At 48.7% G+C, this 18,803-nt stretch overlaps 1 protein-coding gene across 1 annotated transcript in view; it reads left to right on the top strand.

Annotated features, from left to right (window-relative positions):
- The window catches only part of MYO15B (myosin XVB), a 48,887-nt gene that overhangs the window by 27,664 nt on the left and 2,420 nt on the right, over nt 1-18,803 (top strand). Inside the window, 35 exon segments of the mRNA XM_040530940.1 lie at nt 857-1,092; nt 1,176-1,348; nt 2,046-2,118; nt 2,567-2,773; nt 2,882-2,961; nt 3,151-3,248; nt 3,425-3,512; nt 5,043-5,153; nt 5,330-5,424; nt 5,683-5,898; nt 6,402-6,498; nt 6,847-6,993; nt 7,283-7,472; nt 7,604-7,694; nt 8,256-8,490; nt 9,990-10,099; nt 10,679-10,738; nt 10,959-10,977; nt 10,980-11,033; nt 11,557-11,675; nt 12,142-12,260; nt 12,733-12,874; nt 13,011-13,122; nt 13,453-13,613; nt 13,889-14,001; nt 14,123-14,186; nt 14,431-14,503; nt 14,850-14,926; nt 15,319-15,395; nt 15,974-16,104; nt 16,720-16,814; nt 17,133-17,210; nt 17,529-17,637; nt 17,986-18,134; nt 18,529-18,656. Of these exon segments, the coding sequence (XP_040386874.1) occupies nt 857-1,092; nt 1,176-1,348; nt 2,046-2,118; nt 2,567-2,773; nt 2,882-2,961; nt 3,151-3,248; nt 3,425-3,512; nt 5,043-5,153; nt 5,330-5,424; nt 5,683-5,898; nt 6,402-6,498; nt 6,847-6,993; nt 7,283-7,472; nt 7,604-7,694; nt 8,256-8,490; nt 9,990-10,099; nt 10,679-10,738; nt 10,959-10,977; nt 10,980-11,033; nt 11,557-11,675; nt 12,142-12,260; nt 12,733-12,874; nt 13,011-13,122; nt 13,453-13,613; nt 13,889-14,001; nt 14,123-14,186; nt 14,431-14,503; nt 14,850-14,926; nt 15,319-15,395; nt 15,974-16,104; nt 16,720-16,814; nt 17,133-17,210; nt 17,529-17,637; nt 17,986-18,134; nt 18,529-18,656 (4,127 nt within the window).

The following is an 18,803-nucleotide window of genomic DNA, read 5'->3' as shown; positions in this document are numbered from 1 at the left end:
AGATCACATGATCTTTTCTCTCCATTGCTAATCAAAAAAAATTAGTTATTTTGTCGGCAAAGACTGCAATACATAAGGATTTGCTACAAAGAATTCCATGAGAACTAAACAATCTCCACCTCCTGTTTTTCTCAGTTGAGTGTCTGTCATGCGTACTACCATTAACCATCTTAAGGTGTTCTCTGAGGGAAAAAATATCCTCTCCAAAGCTGTCCATAGCGAATTTTAGAAGAAAAATAATCTAGTGAGATACTACACCGTAGAGGATGAAAATTTAAAAAAGCATGTAAAATGGTGATATGCATAGCTAAGAAGCTGAATTGTTGCTTAAGTGCAATGTAGTTGCACGTAATACATCTCATACTACTTGTTTTACTATTAACCACACCAAAGTCTGCTTAACATTCAGCAGTTAGTGTTTCCTCATGTCTAGCTGCCTGAGCTTTTCATGACTATCAGCTGAGCATCAATTTATTTTACATATTTTTACATCTAGGCAGCTGTGGTCTCAGACACTATAACAAATAGCCTGTAGTAAGTTGCTAGCAAATTTGAACTCTGGTGCTCAAAGAAGGAGAAATATTTTGCCCAAGAACAAATTCTGAGTCAGAAGAACAGCCTAAAGAACAAACTGAAGAAGACTTTTAGTCAGGGTCCTGTCCCTATGAGCACTGCCTCCCAAATTCCTCAGAGCTTAGGTGGTGCACAAAGCCCGAGAAAAGGTGCGGATCTGAGAGGTGGCTGCTCTTAGGCTCACAGACACCCTGGTGTTTACAGTTCAGGTTGTCACTTCGCAACACAGTTCAGGCCAGAGGGTTGCAGTTAAAGCTCTCTTTTTCTCCCTGAATGCTTCTAGATTTTGCGGTTCATTGGTGACCAGAATCTTGACGGCTGGCAGGAAGTACTTCTGGGCAACTACATTGCTAGGAAAGGTTTGGATAACGTGGCTCTGCGCAATGAAATCTTCAGTCAAGTGGTCACCCAGACATGGAAGAACCCAGATGTGGAGCACAGCCAGCGAGCCTGGGTCCTGATGGCGACTTTACTGAGCTCCTTTGCGCCTTCACCAGCACTGGAGAAGCCGTTGCTGAAGTAAGGAGGAGAAAGAGCTAGCTACACTTTCGTTAAGGTTAAGAAAGATGAGCAACGTGCTAAAGGCAGTTGTCTTTTCCTAGATTTGTGTCAGACCATGGCATGGATGGCTTCAATGCTGTTTGCCAGCGTAAGATCTTGACAGCAGCACAGCACACAGACTCTGTGTTCTCCCGAGCCTACCCTCCCACTCAGCTGGAGTGGACTGCGAACCAGAGGAAAGGGAAGATGGTGCTGGATGTTCATACCTTTAATGGTAACTTGTGCTTCTAGTCCCTAAGGACTTTTACAAAGCAAAAATCAGCATTCAGAAAATGCTTCCCTCAGCTTAGTGGAGAGTGATCAGAAGACTGACTGCTTCTGGCTGGTGCACCAGTGGGGATAGAAGCATTTGAATCCAGAACCCAAACTCCATTCTGATGAGTGCAGACCTGCTATTCAGGCTGAAGGATAAGATTCTTCTGGGTTTGGGCCCATTTCAATGGAGGGCTGTCCTGGTTCTGCATCTCTCTGGGTTTAGTTTTCCTGTTACCCATTACTGCATAGCCCATGCAAACCATACTGCTGCCTTTGTCACAGTGACTTTCTGAGCCTTTCTTCCGTCTCAAATATTGGCTTATGCTGCCCCTTGGATGCATAGAACCTGTGTGAATCGGATGCAGATCATCCGTGCTCTGGCACCTTGGTCAGTGGGGTGGTGGCCCAAGTGAACCAGGATGCTGCAAGGACTTTCAGCTGTCAGTCTGAAAGTGCTTTGAGATGTGCCATCAAACAGTTGTTATGAATGTGAACGTGGTCATGCAGAGCCCTCCATCTGCTTTCAGTCCTTGTGGGCCACCTCAGAAGTGCGTGAGGCTTTCCAACTGGGCTCTGCCTGTGCCCTACAGAGCTTTGATGTTGTTTTGGGTCTTGCTGGGAGGCTGTGTGTACTGACTCTTTCTTTTATGTGCTAGAGGAGAAGTTCTCAGCTGAGGTGGAGTCCTGGATGACCGGGGAGCAGTTTGCAGGCTGGCTCCTAAGTGCAAGGTACTGTCAGAGGATAAGAGATCTGGGGATGTGCAAGAGGTTATCACTGGTTTTAGGGTTCAGATCAATTGGGGCTGCAGGCTGGAATTTTATATGGTCAGATGTGGAATAGCCACTCCTTACCCACTCCGGCTCATGGTCTTTCCCTATCCCTTCTGTCTGTGTACATGAACTGTGAGCCTCTTTAGGAACAGACGAATCAGTGGTGTGATCTGTCAGAGCAGCTTCAGGGAGAAGATTAAAAGAAAAAAAGACAAATACTGATTCATATATTTTCCTGACCCTGGGCACTTAATCATTGATTCACACCCTAAAGCTTAAGGACTTAAGCTGCCAGGATAGACAAGGCAGGACGAAACTGAATGCAATGTTTTCCTTTCTCTCTTTTCTCCTGTGTATCTTGACATCTTTTTTCTCTTTTTTTTTTTTTTTTTTTCCCTGTTACCAGGGGCTGTGATAAGAAGTCTCGAGGCTGGTCTATCTCCCTGTTTACTGGCAACATGTGGCAGGACTTGCTGGGCTGTGACTTTGTGCTGGACCTCATTGGAGAGATGGAAGATGTCAGCAACCCCAGCAGCCCCTCTCAGTCCTCAGGTGGATACCCTATCACACCTGAAAGGGACAGAAACTTCTTCCTGAACTCTGCCATGGATCCGTGAGTCACCTCATCCTCCTGCCCCAATGCTTCTGGCCCTGTCATCCAGTGGTCTGTCTCTCCCTCAGCATGCTGTGCTGTCCTTACCTTACTTTTTCCCTTCAACAGGATTCCCCCTGCTCCAGGTATCCAGGCCCCTACCTTTCCACCGCCAGGCCTGCCTCCAGAGTTCAGCAATGCCCATCGAGGTGAGCTCTTGCTCGGGACTGTGGACAGCACTGGGAAGATGTGCCCCAGCCAGGAAATCAGAGCAGAGGGGAAACTCTTCTTGATGTAGAACAAAGGAGGGGTCCACTCCAAAATATGACTGTCTAATAGGGTCTGAAGACGGGAATGTTCCTTACCTGCCTTATAACCGGACTCCTCTCCACTTGCAGATTCAAGATTCAGAGGTGGCCCAGGGGACCCTGTAGGCTTGGATCACTACGTGGATGATCTCTTCAGCACTGTGCTGCATCAAGGCCCCAGAGTACCAGTAAGTCCTTTGATGTTCCTCCTCACTTTTTCTTTGCAGCTCTTCTCTCCCTGTGACTCCTTCAAGCATGCCTTTGTCTATTCACTCTGCTTTCGCTCAGATATGCCTTTGGACGGCTATGCTGCTGTGAAGTCCATCTGCCTGAGCTCAGATAAGGCTGTTTTTTCTTGTCGCAGGATTTGGAGAACAGGGAGAGTCTGACCGGACGCATGAAGGGAGGTGGGAAGATTGGACCCACACAGAGAGGAATCTTTCCTTCTGCAGGTCTGTAAGGGGATGTGGACAGCTGAAAACACGTGCAGTGGTACATAAGCTTCAATGAGCAAAAGTCAGGGAGTCCCTCAAATGCTAATTACCGCCTGGGCTGAGCTGATTCAAAAATAGCATTTGACTTTAGCCTAGGTCATCCGAAATTGCACTTGTTCCCAGGTGCTGGGAGACAGATGCTTTGGCAAAGGTGCTAGGTAAAGTTATCATCTTCGTTCTGCTTTTAATTTCTCCCCCAAATTGGTCTAGGGGTCAAGGCAGTAGGTAGCTTGCTTTTGACCCAGGCCATCTCTTCCCTAGTACATGGCACTTGTAAGTCGTGTATTCACTTTCTATTCACCTTGTGCTTTCCCAAAATAGTTGCTGCATTTTTCAAAGGAAGGGTTTTGATTTTGATTTTTTTTAAATTGCTTCTTTTCAGACTTTCCCATCATCCCTAGCTATTCCATGGGTTAGTAAGTCTGAACTCTATAGAGGTTCTGGTTTGCGTGTTTGTTTTCCTTGCTTTTCTTTACCTGTATGGAGCCCAAGACTTGGCTGTTCTCAGCAGGGTGGGGATCCCAGGCTATCTGTGGAGAATAGTCAGACTTGTTAGTGTCACGGATAAGCACCAACCTGGACTGTAGCACTTGACTCTTCACCAAAATCGTGCTAAACGTCACCCCGGGGAGGAATAGATAAGGTTAGCATATAAAAGAGTATTAGGAGTTAGTATTAAAAGTAAAAAGGAAAAAAGAAGAGCAGAGGGTGGAGAGGAGGGTAAGAAGGAATTGGAAACCTGGAAGGAGGCAGTCAATGGGATGTGCTCCCTCTCCTCCACCAATACAGGGATGCTTTCTTGGTAAGCTCTGCACCTTCACCCTTTGGCGAGGAATACTTGGGATAGCATTTTACTAGCACTATTATCGTATATTAGTGCTGTTGCAGTAAGTGTATTTATCAGTGGCAATTCCAAATCTGCCATGTCTGTCACTTTATTAAATACATTCAACTTCGTGAAACTGTCTCAGTGAAAGTGCTTGGCAGGGCTCTGAAACAGGCAAATATTTGACTCTGATAAGTCCCCTTTAATGCGACACTATCTCACTGATAGCTGAGTCTTTGGGATGGTTTCAGGAGCTCTGCATACTTGGCAGCTACTTGCTGCAAAGAGACCCACATGCATTTGGCAGTCCCAGAGATCTTTGCCCGTCCTTCAAGAGAAACCCTTCTCTGTAATCATATACAGGCATAAGGTAGTCAGGAAGAACGTGGTGTCCTAAGCAAGACTGCAGAAGCAGGATCTGCATCCTGCTATTGTGAAGTCTAGCAGGCCACACATTTCTCTTCGGTTTCTTTTGTCCACCTGACTTTTTGCAGTGTATCCTGCTTTATATAAAGAGAGAAACCATTTGCATGTCCCTGTTGTTGGTGCATGCCAAGAGAACCAGAAGTACCCAGCCCATGTGACGTGTTCTGTGGGACTGATCAGGGCTTCCTGATCTGCGATTCCCCGAAAGTCCTGTGCATGTGGCCTTTTGCCTCTAGGCTTCTCTGGAATGATGCAAACACCAGTTTACCAGCCCATGCCTTCGATGGTGGGGATGCCAGCTGCCATGCCCATGATGCCAGGGGCAGGTGGGATTGCACCTATGCCAGGTAATAACACAGAGTTTCAGTAACTGTACAGGGAAAGGGGATGAACGGGTGGGCATCCTAACGGAGCCTGTGCATCGGAATGTCAGGCCGAATGCACAGTGAGCTCTCAGCTCTGGGCTGCTGCTCAGGCAGTGTGCGGAATGATTGCCTGAGGGTGTCGTATGTGTCTTCTACAGCCATGGTTATGCCCCAGCCTGTGATGCCAGCTGTAGATCCCAATCAGTTAGCAGCACAACAGCAAGCCTTTATCAACCAACAAGCCATGCTCATGGTGAGTAGAAGGGACTGGGTGGGAGAGGCCCCAGAACGGGGGAAGGAGAATGCACGGGTGTATGGGCTGTGAAGAGCCTACCATGCTCCCCTTCTGCCTTAGGCCTGCTCTGTAATGCTCCGTGCTTATGTGCTGGGGTTAGGTATATAAAGTCAGGGTTAAATAAGACTGCAAAACTGGAAATAACCCTTTTTTGCCTGTTTGTGTACATGGGGACACTGAGGCACCATAGGGTGAGTGATTAATTCCTTCTTCCAGGCCCAGCAGATGACCCTTCAAGCCATGACCCTTTCCCAGCAACAACAGCAGCAACAGCAGCGGCGGCAACAGTCTTATGAGAGCCCGAGGCCAAGAGTCTCAAGTCCACCACGAGCCCAGGCCCCAGCCACTCTCCCAAAACCCAAGTCATCTCCCAGCAGCCAGAGTGCTACACCACCACCAAAGGCTCCAGAACCACCAGCTCAGGCAGAAGTGGTATGAGAAACAAACAGTGGTTGTGAACTGGGTTTGAATGTCATGCTTTGCATCTGTTGTGCTTCCCTTCGAGTCTGGCAATGGTTTGGCAGAGAGGAGAGCTGAGAGTTATATTTACCTATGGCACAGGCCTTTCAAGCTTTACTTGCTCAGTCTTTAAGACACAGGGTCAAAAATGGTGACATTAAGGTCTGTGGAGGTTTGGCTGCAGTGTTGCCAATTTATTCCCAGCTGATCTGAATTTCATGGTGCATAGGATACTTCATGGCTCTGAATTCTTTATCTTTCAGCAAGCTGTCTTGGAGCTATAACATACTCCTCTTTCTCTGGACTGGGTTGATGGTTTCTTTGGTCAGAGACTGATCTCTTAGAACTCTCTGAGACTGGGAGAAGTTCTGGATCAGAGTCCAAACCTGTCCACAGCAGATAATCTCTGAATTCAAAGGCCCTACAGAGGTATTTTCTGGCTAGTACTAACTGACCATATTGTGAACTGCCTGCAGATTGATGACTACACAGAAGACCAGTTCTCTGACAGTGAAGATGATGACAATCCTCGTGAAACTTTCCAGCAGAAGCGAGCGTATTTTCAGAAGATGGGTGAGTGTTGACCACTTTGGGAGTTCGACTTATCATAACACTTTGTTCTGCAGCCTCCTTGGAGTAACAGCTTGGTTCTTGTCTCTCTATATGGAACCCAGCTAATCCCTCCAGGAGTTCTGGTACCGTGTGTAGCACATAGTGTATGTGCCCGCTCAGCTGGCTACAGTTAAGATCATGGGGTGTTGTGTTGCCAGCTTTCTAGAAATCTTTGGGCTTCTGGCTGCCATGCTCTCCTTTGTCTCTAGAAAGCACCAGCTTATGCTGACTGATGCAAGAGTGAGAACCATACCATTAATGCTAATTTTTGCCTAAGTTTAACTAGCTCAGGTCCCTCTTCCTATTCAGGAGAGCAAAAGATCCTAGTGAAGAAAGTCAGGCCACCTTCCAAAACCTGGACCCCTCCAGCAAATCCTGAGCCAAAGCACGAGGAGAAGGAAGAGGAGGAGAAGAAGAAGAATACAGAAGAGAAGCCCAGCCCTAAAACAGAGGCAGGTAAGATGACATGCAGTGGAGACCCAGGCAGGCTGACAAGCAAGAACTCTCCAGGAGTGAGCATCAGCTCAGGATGTAGCCAGAGGAGGAAAGGATCTGGCCCTCCTGGGAGTCTCTACAGCAGAGGAGAGAGAAGGGCCTGGGCTTTGGGAAGTAGGATCCTAAAGCAGGGTGAGGGAAGGCCATAACTGGTCAGCCAAGGAGTGAGAGGGGGGGAGATTCAAATGAGATAGAAGGATTTCTCCTGTGCTTTTGCTGGCTTGGTGTTTAAAGCTGTTACTCCCAATAGCTCCTGCTCCCCCTTTGCCACCTCCTGAGCCAAAGCCAAAAAAGCAGACGCCAAGAGCAAAGAAGGAGCCACCAGTAGTGAAACCTTCGGGCCCTGCGTCACGACCTGAACCAAGCCGAGAGATCCGCAACATCATCAAAATGTACCAGAGCAGGCCAGCCCCCGAGCCCCAGCCCATCGAGCCTGTCAGGTGAGAGGGTGGGAGCCACCCAAGTGGCAGGAAAGAGATGAAGGGGACTGTATCCCAGCGCTGCTACGTGGCTCTATTGTGGCCACAGCCCTGCTGCAGCCCTAACAACTTTGTTCCCCTTTGTCTTGCAGGAGAGTGTCCAAGCCATTTATGAAGAAGAATGACCCCAAAAATGAGGCACTGGCCAAGCTAGGGATGATGAATCTCAATTCTCCCAAATCAGTGAGTGCTTTTCTCTCTGGTCACCTCAGCTGAGAGGGCGTGTGTACCCAATCCCCAGCAAGCTGGGAGCTATCTGATAGTGCACTAGCAGCCAGGTCATTTGTTGTTGTGTTAATAGATAGCTGTGAAATCATACCACAGTGTTGCACCTCCTGGGTTGCAGTCTGTAAAGTCCCTTGAGGTCCTGGAGAAAGGGCTCTGCTGCAGCAAGTCCTGTTGTGGAATGTTTAGGACCGATTTGGAAGCAAGCAACTGAGAGACAACTATTCGTGTTCCTCACATTTGGCCCCAAGGTCTTGATGTCTTGGCCTATTAATGCCTTTTTCTCCTTTTCCCAACTATAAGGTCCAATTTCAAATACTTGTTTCTCTGCACCTGGGTTTGCTTGATCTTCATTTGTTTGCAGACCGTGTGCTGATTTGAAGGTTCTGGTATTTGTGCTCAAACAGATGTTGCTCCCAGGGCTGGGCTGCTGTCCTGGGTATTATTTCTAACAGCCGTGTCAGTCAGCGTGTAGTGATGCAGAGAATGACTGTATCGAATGGTTTTGCTGTCTTGCAGCCTCCCCCCCTACCGCAAGAGAAGAGTCCCAAAGGGGCACCTCCACCTCCCAAGCCCAAGCCAGGCTCAGCTTCTAGCTCTATCAAGGAGAAACAGTTGCCTCTCCTGTCCATCTTCAGCCAGCCATCAAGTACCCCACCAGATTCCCAGGCCCCTCTTGCTCCCCCTATTCCCCCACCTTTGCCCGCATCTCTCCTGCCTGGGAACCAAGGCTCGCAGGAATCCACAGCGAAGGGTGAGTGTTGACTTCTCACAAGCGGGATTTGATAGAAGATAATGGGGCAGATTCAGCCTAGCAGCCTGGGACAGTCACAGCACGTGATCTGTCATTTGCCAGCTGGCCAAAGACCGAGCAGTCCGTGTGAAATCAGACTGTCACTACAGTTTGAGCCTGGCCCAGTGCTCAGCATGGTGCTTCCCAGCTCTCTCTTTCCAGCGCAGGATGTCAGGTACAAATGACGAAGGAAGGGCTGGGTCCCTCTGAAAAATGGAGCTAAATAAAGAAAGGACCTTTGGGCTACAGCTCTGTCAAGGTCCAGTCCACAACATGTTTTATTGCCTACTTGAAGCATAGCTACTCTGTTAAAGCTGCAATCCAGTGGATGGACTTTAGACGAGGGAGGAGTGGGAAGGCAGGTGTTTTACATTCTAGAGCCTCTGGAGGGTCCTTAAAGATAGGCTGAGGAATGAGGGAATGTTCTTTGTGGAAGAACGGGATCCTGGGAGAGCTGAGACGCTGGACGCATAAGGAAGCTGTTTGGGTACTGCCCACTTGAAAAATGGCATAGCTAATTCTTTCCAGCAGTAGTTTGGAAGTGTTATTCAGCCCTAGGTTTTGCCTCTGAATTTCAGTGGGAGCCCAGAGCAGTAATTCACATAATACTTTGGCAACTGTTTTGGCCGCATGTACCAATGTGTTTCAAGCTATCTAAAACGCTCATCAGCATCACATTTTATAATGTGCAAAAACAGCCAGCCCAAGCACATTACTGTAGGACTCCATCCCACAGTAGCTTCCCAGTTATAAAAGAGTTTCCCTGTGTTCCCTCCCTCTTTGTTTTAAAAGATGGATCTTTAGGAAGTCCTGTGAAAGCAAATCTTGGTAACTGGATTAGCCTGAAAATTCCCTACGTTCTTTTGAATAGGGATATAGAAACAGCTGAACTGTGGGATATTCTGCATTTCTCGATTGTCTAGTAACTCTGAAGTTTCGAAAGTTGTGACTGCGTAAATGAAGACATTCCTACCTCATAGAGCAATACCTTTGAATGGTTGCCTACCAACTGAGCCTATCTTTAATAGATCTCCTGCAGAGAGAAAATCCAGTGCAAGTACTGGATGCATTGTGCTAGAAACTTGCAGTCCGCAAGCTCAGGAAAGAGCTTTTATGTCCTTTTGAATCCTTTTAATAGCCTTTTTATAATGACACAGGGTGAAACTGTGTCTTTGAGTTTAAGAACAGGGGCAGGGGCACTAGTTTGCCTGGGACACTGTGTGCTCCCTGTTTCTGGAGTGTTTTTATTATAAGCACTGAACTTTGTGGCTAATATACATGCTATCACTTGATGACTTTTGTGCATGCATTCATGTTAGCTGATCACTGTCCTTCAAGAGGGTTCCTTATAATAATCTTCAGTCAGGCACATGGTACCGTACCCTTTCTCTTGGTAAGTCTCTGACAGGTGACCCTGTAGTCAGCAAAGCCCGTCTTCACTGCTTTTTCTTCTCACCCAGGCTCTACTTCAATAGAAGATGATGGTATCAAGACCCAGCTGTATAAGCTAACTGCCAGTGTCAGCTTTTCCTATGTCAACCCTGCCTGGAAAATCTTTCTGCGCAAAGAGGTACAGCTGATTAGCTGAGGGCTGGCTGTACGGGGAGGGAAGTGGTCCCACATTTGGTTAAAATTGCTTTTTGTCACATGCAACCAGTGTGATGTAAGAACACAAAGGCAGTTCAGAGAGGACATCATATGACGCAGGAGTAGGGAGTTACGTGTCCATCTGATAGTCAAGGAATCCAGGTCCTACTCTGCCTTGCTGACTCATGTGTCTCAGTTTTCCTGCCTGTCCTACCCTTCCCCTGTAAAGCAGTGAGAGATCGACAAATGAAGTAAATACATTGTTACCCGGTGCTTTTTTGTGTAAATAGTACAAATGTGTTTGAAATCAAGTGCACCAAACTGTCCAAAGCTCATCCCATGGTCTCACCACTTTACTTTTGATCCTTCACCCCTGCTCACATTTGGTCCTTTTGTTCCCATTTGCTGTCTCTCGTCCCTGGCTAGACTTGGAGGTTGATTCACTCCTCTCTGGCAGTAGGACACATGGATTATACAACATCCCTGGGAAGGGATGCAACAACTCGTGCAACATCTGTAAACATACGTAACCTCAGTTTTGTATATTATCCTCCTCTTGCAGGTGTTTTACCCCAAAGAAAACTTCAGTCACCCTTATTGTCTGAACTTGCTGTGTGAACAGGTATGTACTGCTGTATGACTCAGGGACTGCTATAGAGACAAAGAACTCCATAATTACATTACATAACCTGCCTTCACTTCTGCGTCTCTAGAGGTCTTAGTCCCTTCTCCAGGTCCATCTTGTCAAGCCCCTGCTCTTTCTTCTCTTGAACTCAGTCTTTTCAACAGCCTCAAAACACTCAGCCTTTCCATGGAAGCCTCTTTGTTTCCTTCTTTTGCAGATCATGCGCGACACCTTCTCTGATCCTGCCTTCGGATCTCCAGAGAGGAGAAGCGCAAGATGAAAGACCTGCTGAGTAATTAACAGCCCCATCCTCCCTTCCTCCTTGTGCCCATCCCAGCATCTAGTTTCAAACAAGAAACAAACCTCCAAGCCCTTTCAGGCAGGACTTAGGGCAGAGGAGAATTGTCACTTGCAGCAAGAAAGCATGTTTGTGTTTGCTGTGTGTAGTGCCATGGTTATCTCTTCCAAATGGCCAGAACAGGGTTCTGAAATTTCTCTGAGCCAGAAAAACTTAATTATGATACATGCCTTGTGGGGAGAGGAAACTGAAGCCTAAGTATTGGATTTTGAGTTGTCCCAAAATCCAGCTGTCTTCTTTGGTGGGAGCTTGATGGAGAGGAGGAGAAAAACCTAGTGGTACACTGGCATGTGCAAGTTATTTTGGTTCTTCCCATTGTGGTATCCTTTCGCCTCTGCATGCTAATGGCTGCTCTGTAATCACTGAGTGGGAATGGTGGCAATAAATCTCCCTGGGCAGAGGGAGACTTTGCCATGTTTGTCTTGCTGAGAAAGTATCTGCTTTGTATCCCTGCTAGTGGAATTTCGGGTTGGCAATGATGTCCAGTCCATTCAGGAGGATGGGATAAAGAAGAGGATTGTACTGGCTGCTCGGGATAACTGGGCTAACTATTTCTCTCGCCTTTTCCCAGTTCATGTGAGTCTTAATCTTTTAAACACACCCTACGTTTACTGTAGTTGTGTAGCTCTGGTTCACCTGGGATCTTTCTGCCCTGGCTTCCCCTCCCTTACCTGGCCACACATCACTCAGTCTTCTGTGCTTTCTATACCTTTCTCCTCTTTCTCCTTGCTTACATATTTGCATCATTCTGATGTCCTTCCTAATTATTTCTCTGTTTGTCCAGGCTACCTGCTTGGCTGCTGACAGCGGTGTTCCTGTCCCCCTAGTTCTCCCATTTGCCTTTCTGCATCCTCAGAGTCCTGCTCCTCTGTCTCCTTTATTGAAGTCTCTGTTTTCCAAACTATTGTGAAAATGTTGCTGGGTTTGACACCTCTGTTAGCCCAGGGCCTCCTTCCTGGTGTATGTGGTAGCATCTTCCCCTCCTGCATCCTTTCCACGTGGGAAGGAGCCTTTGGTGCATTCTGCTTCACTTCTCTTACAGGGTGAAAATGGAAGTGATGTCCAGATCCTGGGTGTTTCTCACCGAGGCCTGCGGCTGCTGAAAGTAGTGAAAGCAGCTGGCTATACTCCTGAGCACCTGAAAATCCTTTGCAGCTACAGGTCAGCAGAAAAACATGGGTGGTAGTTGCAGGATGTCATTTGTCACTTGCCGGTTGCTTTCAGAGCCTCAGTGGGTAGAAGGTAGACTGCAGGGGTGAGCTGAAAAATTCCCTGGCTGCACTGTGTGCTCTAGGATTGTCCTGGGCCTGTTGTGACTCACTCACCCTCCTTCTGATGAGTTTGCCCTTTCCCTTTCCTTTCTTAACCTGTGCTTTGCTTAGAACGAGTGAGTGCTAGGCATTAGTCAACTCTGTGCATGTCTTCAGAAAGGAGGTCCTCATGTGGCATGGTGAAAGCCATGAGCAGCAGCCTATGGTGTGGTTCCTCTTGTAAGAGTGCTGGTGAAAGGCCACCCTGTGAAGCATGCTGAGGCCTGTCTCCATTCTCAGTCCTTGGAATGAGCTCCCATCCCCGTGCTCTGCATCCCCTAGCTCTGGCAGAAGCAGTCTGAGCATGCTGGCTGTTTTCTTAGCTTTGCAGATGTGCTGTCAGTGGAGCTGAAGGGCAGCAATGCCCTGGAGTTCTCTCTGACGACAGAACAGCTCTTTCTGCGCTCTCAGAAAGCTCCATGCATCAAGGCCATGGTGGAAACCTTCATCCAGGAGCTGAGGCAGGTGAGGGAGTGGCTGTACTGCAGCAGGGAATTGAAGTATTTTCGTACGTGGACCTGACAGGGTCCATGGGGTGACGTGGTCTGGGTCTCTCATGTTTTCGGGACAAGATTTGACCTCCCCATTGCTTTTTTCCCAGGATACCAACTATGTCATTGCTCTGCGCAGCTATGTCACGGATGATAAGAGCCTCCTTAGCTTCAAGAAGGGTGACCTCATACAGCTACTGCCCATGCAAGGCCTGGAGCCAGGTGAGGGAGTTTATTGAGATCAACAGGAAAGGTGGGACTGTGTTTAAGGGCCCACTGGGACCCATGGTGCCCAGAAGCCCTACATGCTGCTGTTGAGTAAACCAGAGCAAAGCAGACTGCTAAGGGCTGGCCTTGCCAGCCTTCAGCTCTCCAGTTCTCTGACTGTGACCCACATTGTTTGTTCTGCCACAGTTATACGGTATGTTAACTTAGGCTGCAGGAAAGCCTGGTCAGAGACTGATGCTCTCCTCTGCCAGTAGGATGCCTCGCTGCTTGTTTCCCTCTGTAGCTGCCATGGTTCCTGATTCCTCCTCTCCCCTATTTCTTCAGGCTGGCAGTTTGGCTCCACTGGTGGCCGCTCTGGTATTTTCCCCACCAACCTGGTACAATTGGCTGCAGCCCCTGATTACCTCAGCACCAGCATGGACAGATTTGGAGGGCTGCGGAAGAGCATGAAAGCTTCTTCGGAGGGCAGGAACACTAGCAGGGAGGTGAGTTGTCTTTGGGGAACTGCTAGGGGATATGGCTGTGTTCTGTGGGACCTGCCAGGATAGGTCCATGGCCCTGGTGTAGTGTCTGACCTCCAGAGTTAGGGGGAAGAAGATGACTGCTTAATCCTTGGAGATAGAGGCACTCAAATACTATCATAATGGGAGCAGAGGCACCACACACAGATGAGACCTTTCCAGGTCTTGCAGACAAGGAGAATGCACTCTGCAGTTCCTCAGCTGACCTTTCAGGGAGACTATGGTGTCTGTCCCTGCAGGGCTCTGTTCCCAGCGTGATATCAGAAAACAGCAGCATCATGTCAGTCCCTGCTGGTGATCATTATACCATGATGGATTTTGCCGCAGCCTACTTCCGAGAGGCTCAGTCCATGTGAGTAAGCTGTGGTCCTTCCTGAGCAGGCATACACAGACTCCTGTGTAGCCTGATGCACACCAAGCCATTTCTGGGGGATATTTCTTGGATTGGCTTATGTTCCTTCTCCTCTGGCTAGGTTTGGATCGAAGGGGATGCCTGCTGAAAAGAAGAGTATAGCTGACCTGGTCCACCACACCAAGGTGAGCCCAGTTCTCCCCTGTGGTTACAGCCAGAATCCCAGCTCCAGCATCACCTTTAGCTTTGTCCCCACATGGCAAAGTGCAGAGGGCAGATTTTTGGCTCCAGTCAATGCAGAAATATAGGTGACCCCTACTCCTCAATGCCGCCGTCAAGATATTAGGAGCTGTTGTCTTCTGTGAAGCCTGCAGCACAGCTCTGTGCTGATCTGCCTCCCCAGCTTACCTTTGTGTTTGGGCCCTGCAGGTCCCAATCCCGGCATCTTTGCTCCAGTACTCTGATACTGAACTGAATGAACTTGCTACGAAAAACTTCCTAAGTAAGTATTCCTTAGGACAAAACGTGGCACAATTGATTGGGATGCTCTTGGTTGGCCACACGTGGGCACCAGAGGGGGAAAATAGAGAAAAGAGCTCCTTATACACTTCTGCTGTTAACAGCCACCTTTGTCCTGCTGAAAGCATCCAGCAAAATACACTTTGCCTTTTGCAGAGTGTCCAAGAACACACACTGCCTGGGTTGATGCCACACCCAGAACACTTGTCCAGTGCAAGCCTACTAAAGCCTGTGGAGCAGAAAGGTCTTCAGGACATTGTCTAGTCTATCGCCTGCCCCATGGCAGGATCACCTCTGCCTAGACCTAAATATTGTCCTTTGCTTTGCAGCTCTGATGCGGTTCATGGGAGATCAGCCAAAACCCAAGAACCAGAATGATGTTCAATGTATCCTTGAAATCCTTCAGGTTTGTGACCTTCCCCTGGGCAAGGTGCTGAAGTGCCAGTGGGAATAAAGGGCCAAGACCTTGCAGGGAAGGGGGAGGGCGGGGAGAGCCATAATACAATGCCCTATGTGAGGAAAGGAGCTGAAACAGAGAGGCTGATTAAAAAATATGGGCAGGGGTTTGTGTGCATCTGTGCATGTAAATGCTTTCCCTGGGCTTCACTTTTTGGATGAGAGCACAGCCTGCCTGCTTCTTGGGGTCTACATAGCATTACAGACCAGAGGTTGCGATGCCCAAGCTTTAAGTCACATTGGGAGTCTGCGATTTTCTGGCAAAGCTCAGGAGCTGGAAGAGAAAGGGAACAGAGATGACCTGGAGCCTCTCTGATGCTCTCTTCTCCTCTCTGAATGCAGCTGTGCAAGGAGAAGGAGAATTTGCACGATGAAGTTTACTGCCAGGTCATCAAACAAGTCACTCTCAACCATAAAGAGTAAGTACCAGCAGTGTCAGCTCCTGTGCATGCCTGGCTGGAGGGGAACTGTCTGCCTCACTGTGTGCACAGCGGGGCTGGAGGAGAGGCTGCCCCTTAATGGCGTACTGTCCTCAGCTGCTCAGTTGCTGGGCTTCTGTTGAGCAATCAGGAATTTTAGCCAGTCACTGGGTTTGGCTTTTTTGTCTCAATGGATATTTGTCCTTGTGTCTCTGGCTGCTGCTGTGTCAGGGCACTGGTAAACATTTCTGGTAGCTCCCGGCAGTGGTGCTGCTCCGAGCCCTGATTGCCTTTTCACAGCCCTGGGGAACTGGCACAGCAGTCAGGACTGGACTGACCCCATGCTGCCCTGTGATATGGCAACAGTGGCATCAGAGTGGCCTTGACTACTCCCTTTCTTTGTTACTGGAGTAGCCGAATCGACCTTTCCTCAGCATAAGAAAACTCTGACCAAGGGCCACCACCTTCTGTTCACTGGCACCTCCTGTAGGTGGTCAGAAGGGTGGAGGTTCACTTTGAGCTGGATGGAGCAGGAATTGTCTTGTTCCAAGGTGCCCACAGTTCTTTCTATCCCACAGGGAGAGTGTGCTGCGCGGTTGGCTGCTCCTAAACCTGCTCACTGGGTACTTCCTCCCTTCCAAAATCCTGATGCCCTACGCCACCAAGTTTCTGCAGCAAGCCAGCAGTGATCCATCCAGCACTCACCATGGTATGGCTGTTTGTGTGTCCTGTAGAATAAATGTCTGCCTGCTTTTTACAAAGGCCTAGCGGTCAAGGAAAGGAGACAGGATCTAGGTGGGGACATGGTCCAATTAGGAAATCTCCCTTATCTTGTCAGGCAGGAGAAATGAGTGGGATACTGAGGGAGCTGAACTTGTAGGCAAAAGTCTGCTTTGTATAGGTAGTCTTTCTGCTTGCAGAGGTCATTTTCTATTGCATCTTCACCCAAACAAAGTGGAATTGTCTCTCTCCCTGACACCTAGCCTATCCCTGTGACTTAAGTCCATTTTGGTAGCTAGATCTTGGGGGAAAGTCAGGCTGTGGTCTTCAGGAGTCATCAGCTGTGAAGTATTCAGGTTTGAATCCTCTCAGAAAAGAGGGTTCTAGTTCTGTCTTGGCATTCGTGTGTCCTCCTGTTGCTCTAGGCACTGTCCGGGGCTGGCTCCTCATGATCTGGACATTTCCTGGCAGAGTAGGGGATGGTGAAGTCTCTTTCCTCTCCTCATGTTGACACTGTGTTAAACAACACAGCCAGCAAGACCCAAAACTGCAGGAGACAATGCCTAGTCATCTGCTTGGCTCAGCATTTTTTCTTTTCCTACAGATATAGCCAAGATCTGTCAGAGCAACCTGCGGAAAAATTTCATGTATGGGGGTCGTCGCCACCTTCCTTTCCCGGTGGAGTTAGAGGCATTGCTGGTACTGACGGGCAGAGGAGTGGGGATGTTGGGAAGAGAGGGAGGGCAGAGGCTTGGCAGGAGGTGCCAAGTGAAGCGTTGCTACATATGGAAGAAGTGGGAAGCAAGAGCAGTTACTGTTCCAAGAAAGGACATCAGGCATGTGTCCGTAAGGGAAGTGGGAAGTGAAATGCCATGGAGTAGACAGGGATGTGGGCGGGGAAGAGTCAGGTACTGCGGGCAAGTAGTGGGAGGATGAGATGAGGAGCGAAGAGGGAGAAAGGGTTGTGGGGCGGATGGGATCCTGTGTGTCTTGCTGCCTAAAGACTGTCCTTTGCAGAAAGGACGTGGTGCCCGCCGGCTAGAGATATCGATGCCTGGAGGAGTGGAATACGTTGCCCGAATCAGGACATTCACTGTGAGTTTTCTGCTTTGCATTTCTCCATTCATCTGGACTTGGAGCAACACCACAGAATTTGCTTAGCTGTCAGCCCTTGGATCTGTCCTATGCTTCCCCCAGTTCTGTGATGGTTTCCCACACCCTTCCTAAGAATCCCTACAGTAGCCCATCTCTGTGGAGCCTGTGCAGCGCTGGGATGCCTCACCCAGCCTGCTTCTCTCTGCAGCGGCCAGAGCTGTACTGCTGCCTTCCACCAGGCCCAGTATGTCTAACGGTTCTGGGGCTGAACTGGGCTTGCCTGGCCATGGTACTTACCTGCTTTTTTCCTTGCTTCAGGTGGTCAGGGAGCTCATGCAGGAGATCTGTGAGCAGATGGGGGCAGGCGAGCCAGAAGAGATGCGGGAATTCGCTCTTTTTGCCATCAGGAGTGCCAGCAATAATAATGGCAAGTAAAGAGAGACTAGCTCTAGCTTCTTTCTTAAAGCAGTGTCTCCAACAGCGAGAATCACAGCTACTTTTTCGAATAGATCCCTGCCCTTTCTGGCTCTGGGGAGGTTTTTCTTCAGGAGTTAACCTCTGTACTAAGGTTAGGGATTGTGCCTTCTCAGGGGCTGTGTTGCTTGTTCCTTAAAGTGGTGTATGTCTTTGTGGGGTCTGTGTCCCTTTGATGCTGGGAGTTGTTAGGGGCAGGGTGGAACAGAGGAGTGCAGGAAGGCTCCTTTCCCAGGTTGTGGAGCTCAGCTCACTGTCTCAGCACCAAGAGTGACGACCCTCTCTCTGCATAAATATATAGGTAAAATGGTGAGGCCGATGAGAACAGAGGAATATCTTCATGATTATTTGCTGGAGGACGCGTTGGTGACTGTGAGTTTACGCAGACTCATCTGGAAGACACCTCTGCACTTTGAGAACAAAATTTATATTGATGTCCATTATGGACAGGTAAGCAACAAGGGCACTGCGAGCACCAGGAACCTCTCTAGCAGGGGCAGAATTAGAGGAGAGGCCAGTGGGGATGTCCCAAAGGGGCTGAAGAAGTGTGAGGGCTTTGGCTGATTGGCTTTGCATGCTGTTTCTGGGAATGACTAATAAGTGATGTAAGTGATGCTATGGAGGCAAACAAGGCGGTGCTTGTGTGGCCCTAGCCCAAGAGCTGTACTGCTCCAGACATGCTTTGTGCAGTTCTGCATGCTCGTCCTGAGCCCAACAAGCCTTTGTTTTAGAGTTATCAGCCTGAGCAATCTGTGAGGCAGGATGTGGGTTTCTGCAGCCTGGCGCTGCCTAGACCTGCCTGCACCTTCTGTCAGGTTTAACAAAGCCTTTCCTGTGCTCTCAGATGCTGTGGGATTACCTGAATGGGAAGATGCTGCTGAGCTATGATCAAGAATTGGAGATGCAGGTGGGCATTTTGGTTCTGTTCCAGCACTGGGCCAAAACAGAGCAGGAGAGTTCCGTTCCCTTCAGGTATGTTTGTCTCAGGGTGGGTCTCTGTTGGCACCACATGGGTTAGGGGGCAGGGGCCTGAAACTACTCTGGATAGGAGTGGACAATTCTGGAGAGCTTAAGTCATTAATGAATGTAATTGAGTGTCTGACTCCTTCCTGTAACCAA

This window comes from Cygnus olor, chromosome 18, assembly GCF_009769625.2.
Source record: "Cygnus olor isolate bCygOlo1 chromosome 18, bCygOlo1.pri.v2, whole genome shotgun sequence".
NCBI lineage: Eukaryota > Metazoa > Chordata > Aves > Anseriformes > Anatidae > Cygnus > Cygnus olor.
Note: the sequence above shows the minus strand (reverse complement) of the source record. Positions and strands in the feature narration are given on the sequence as shown.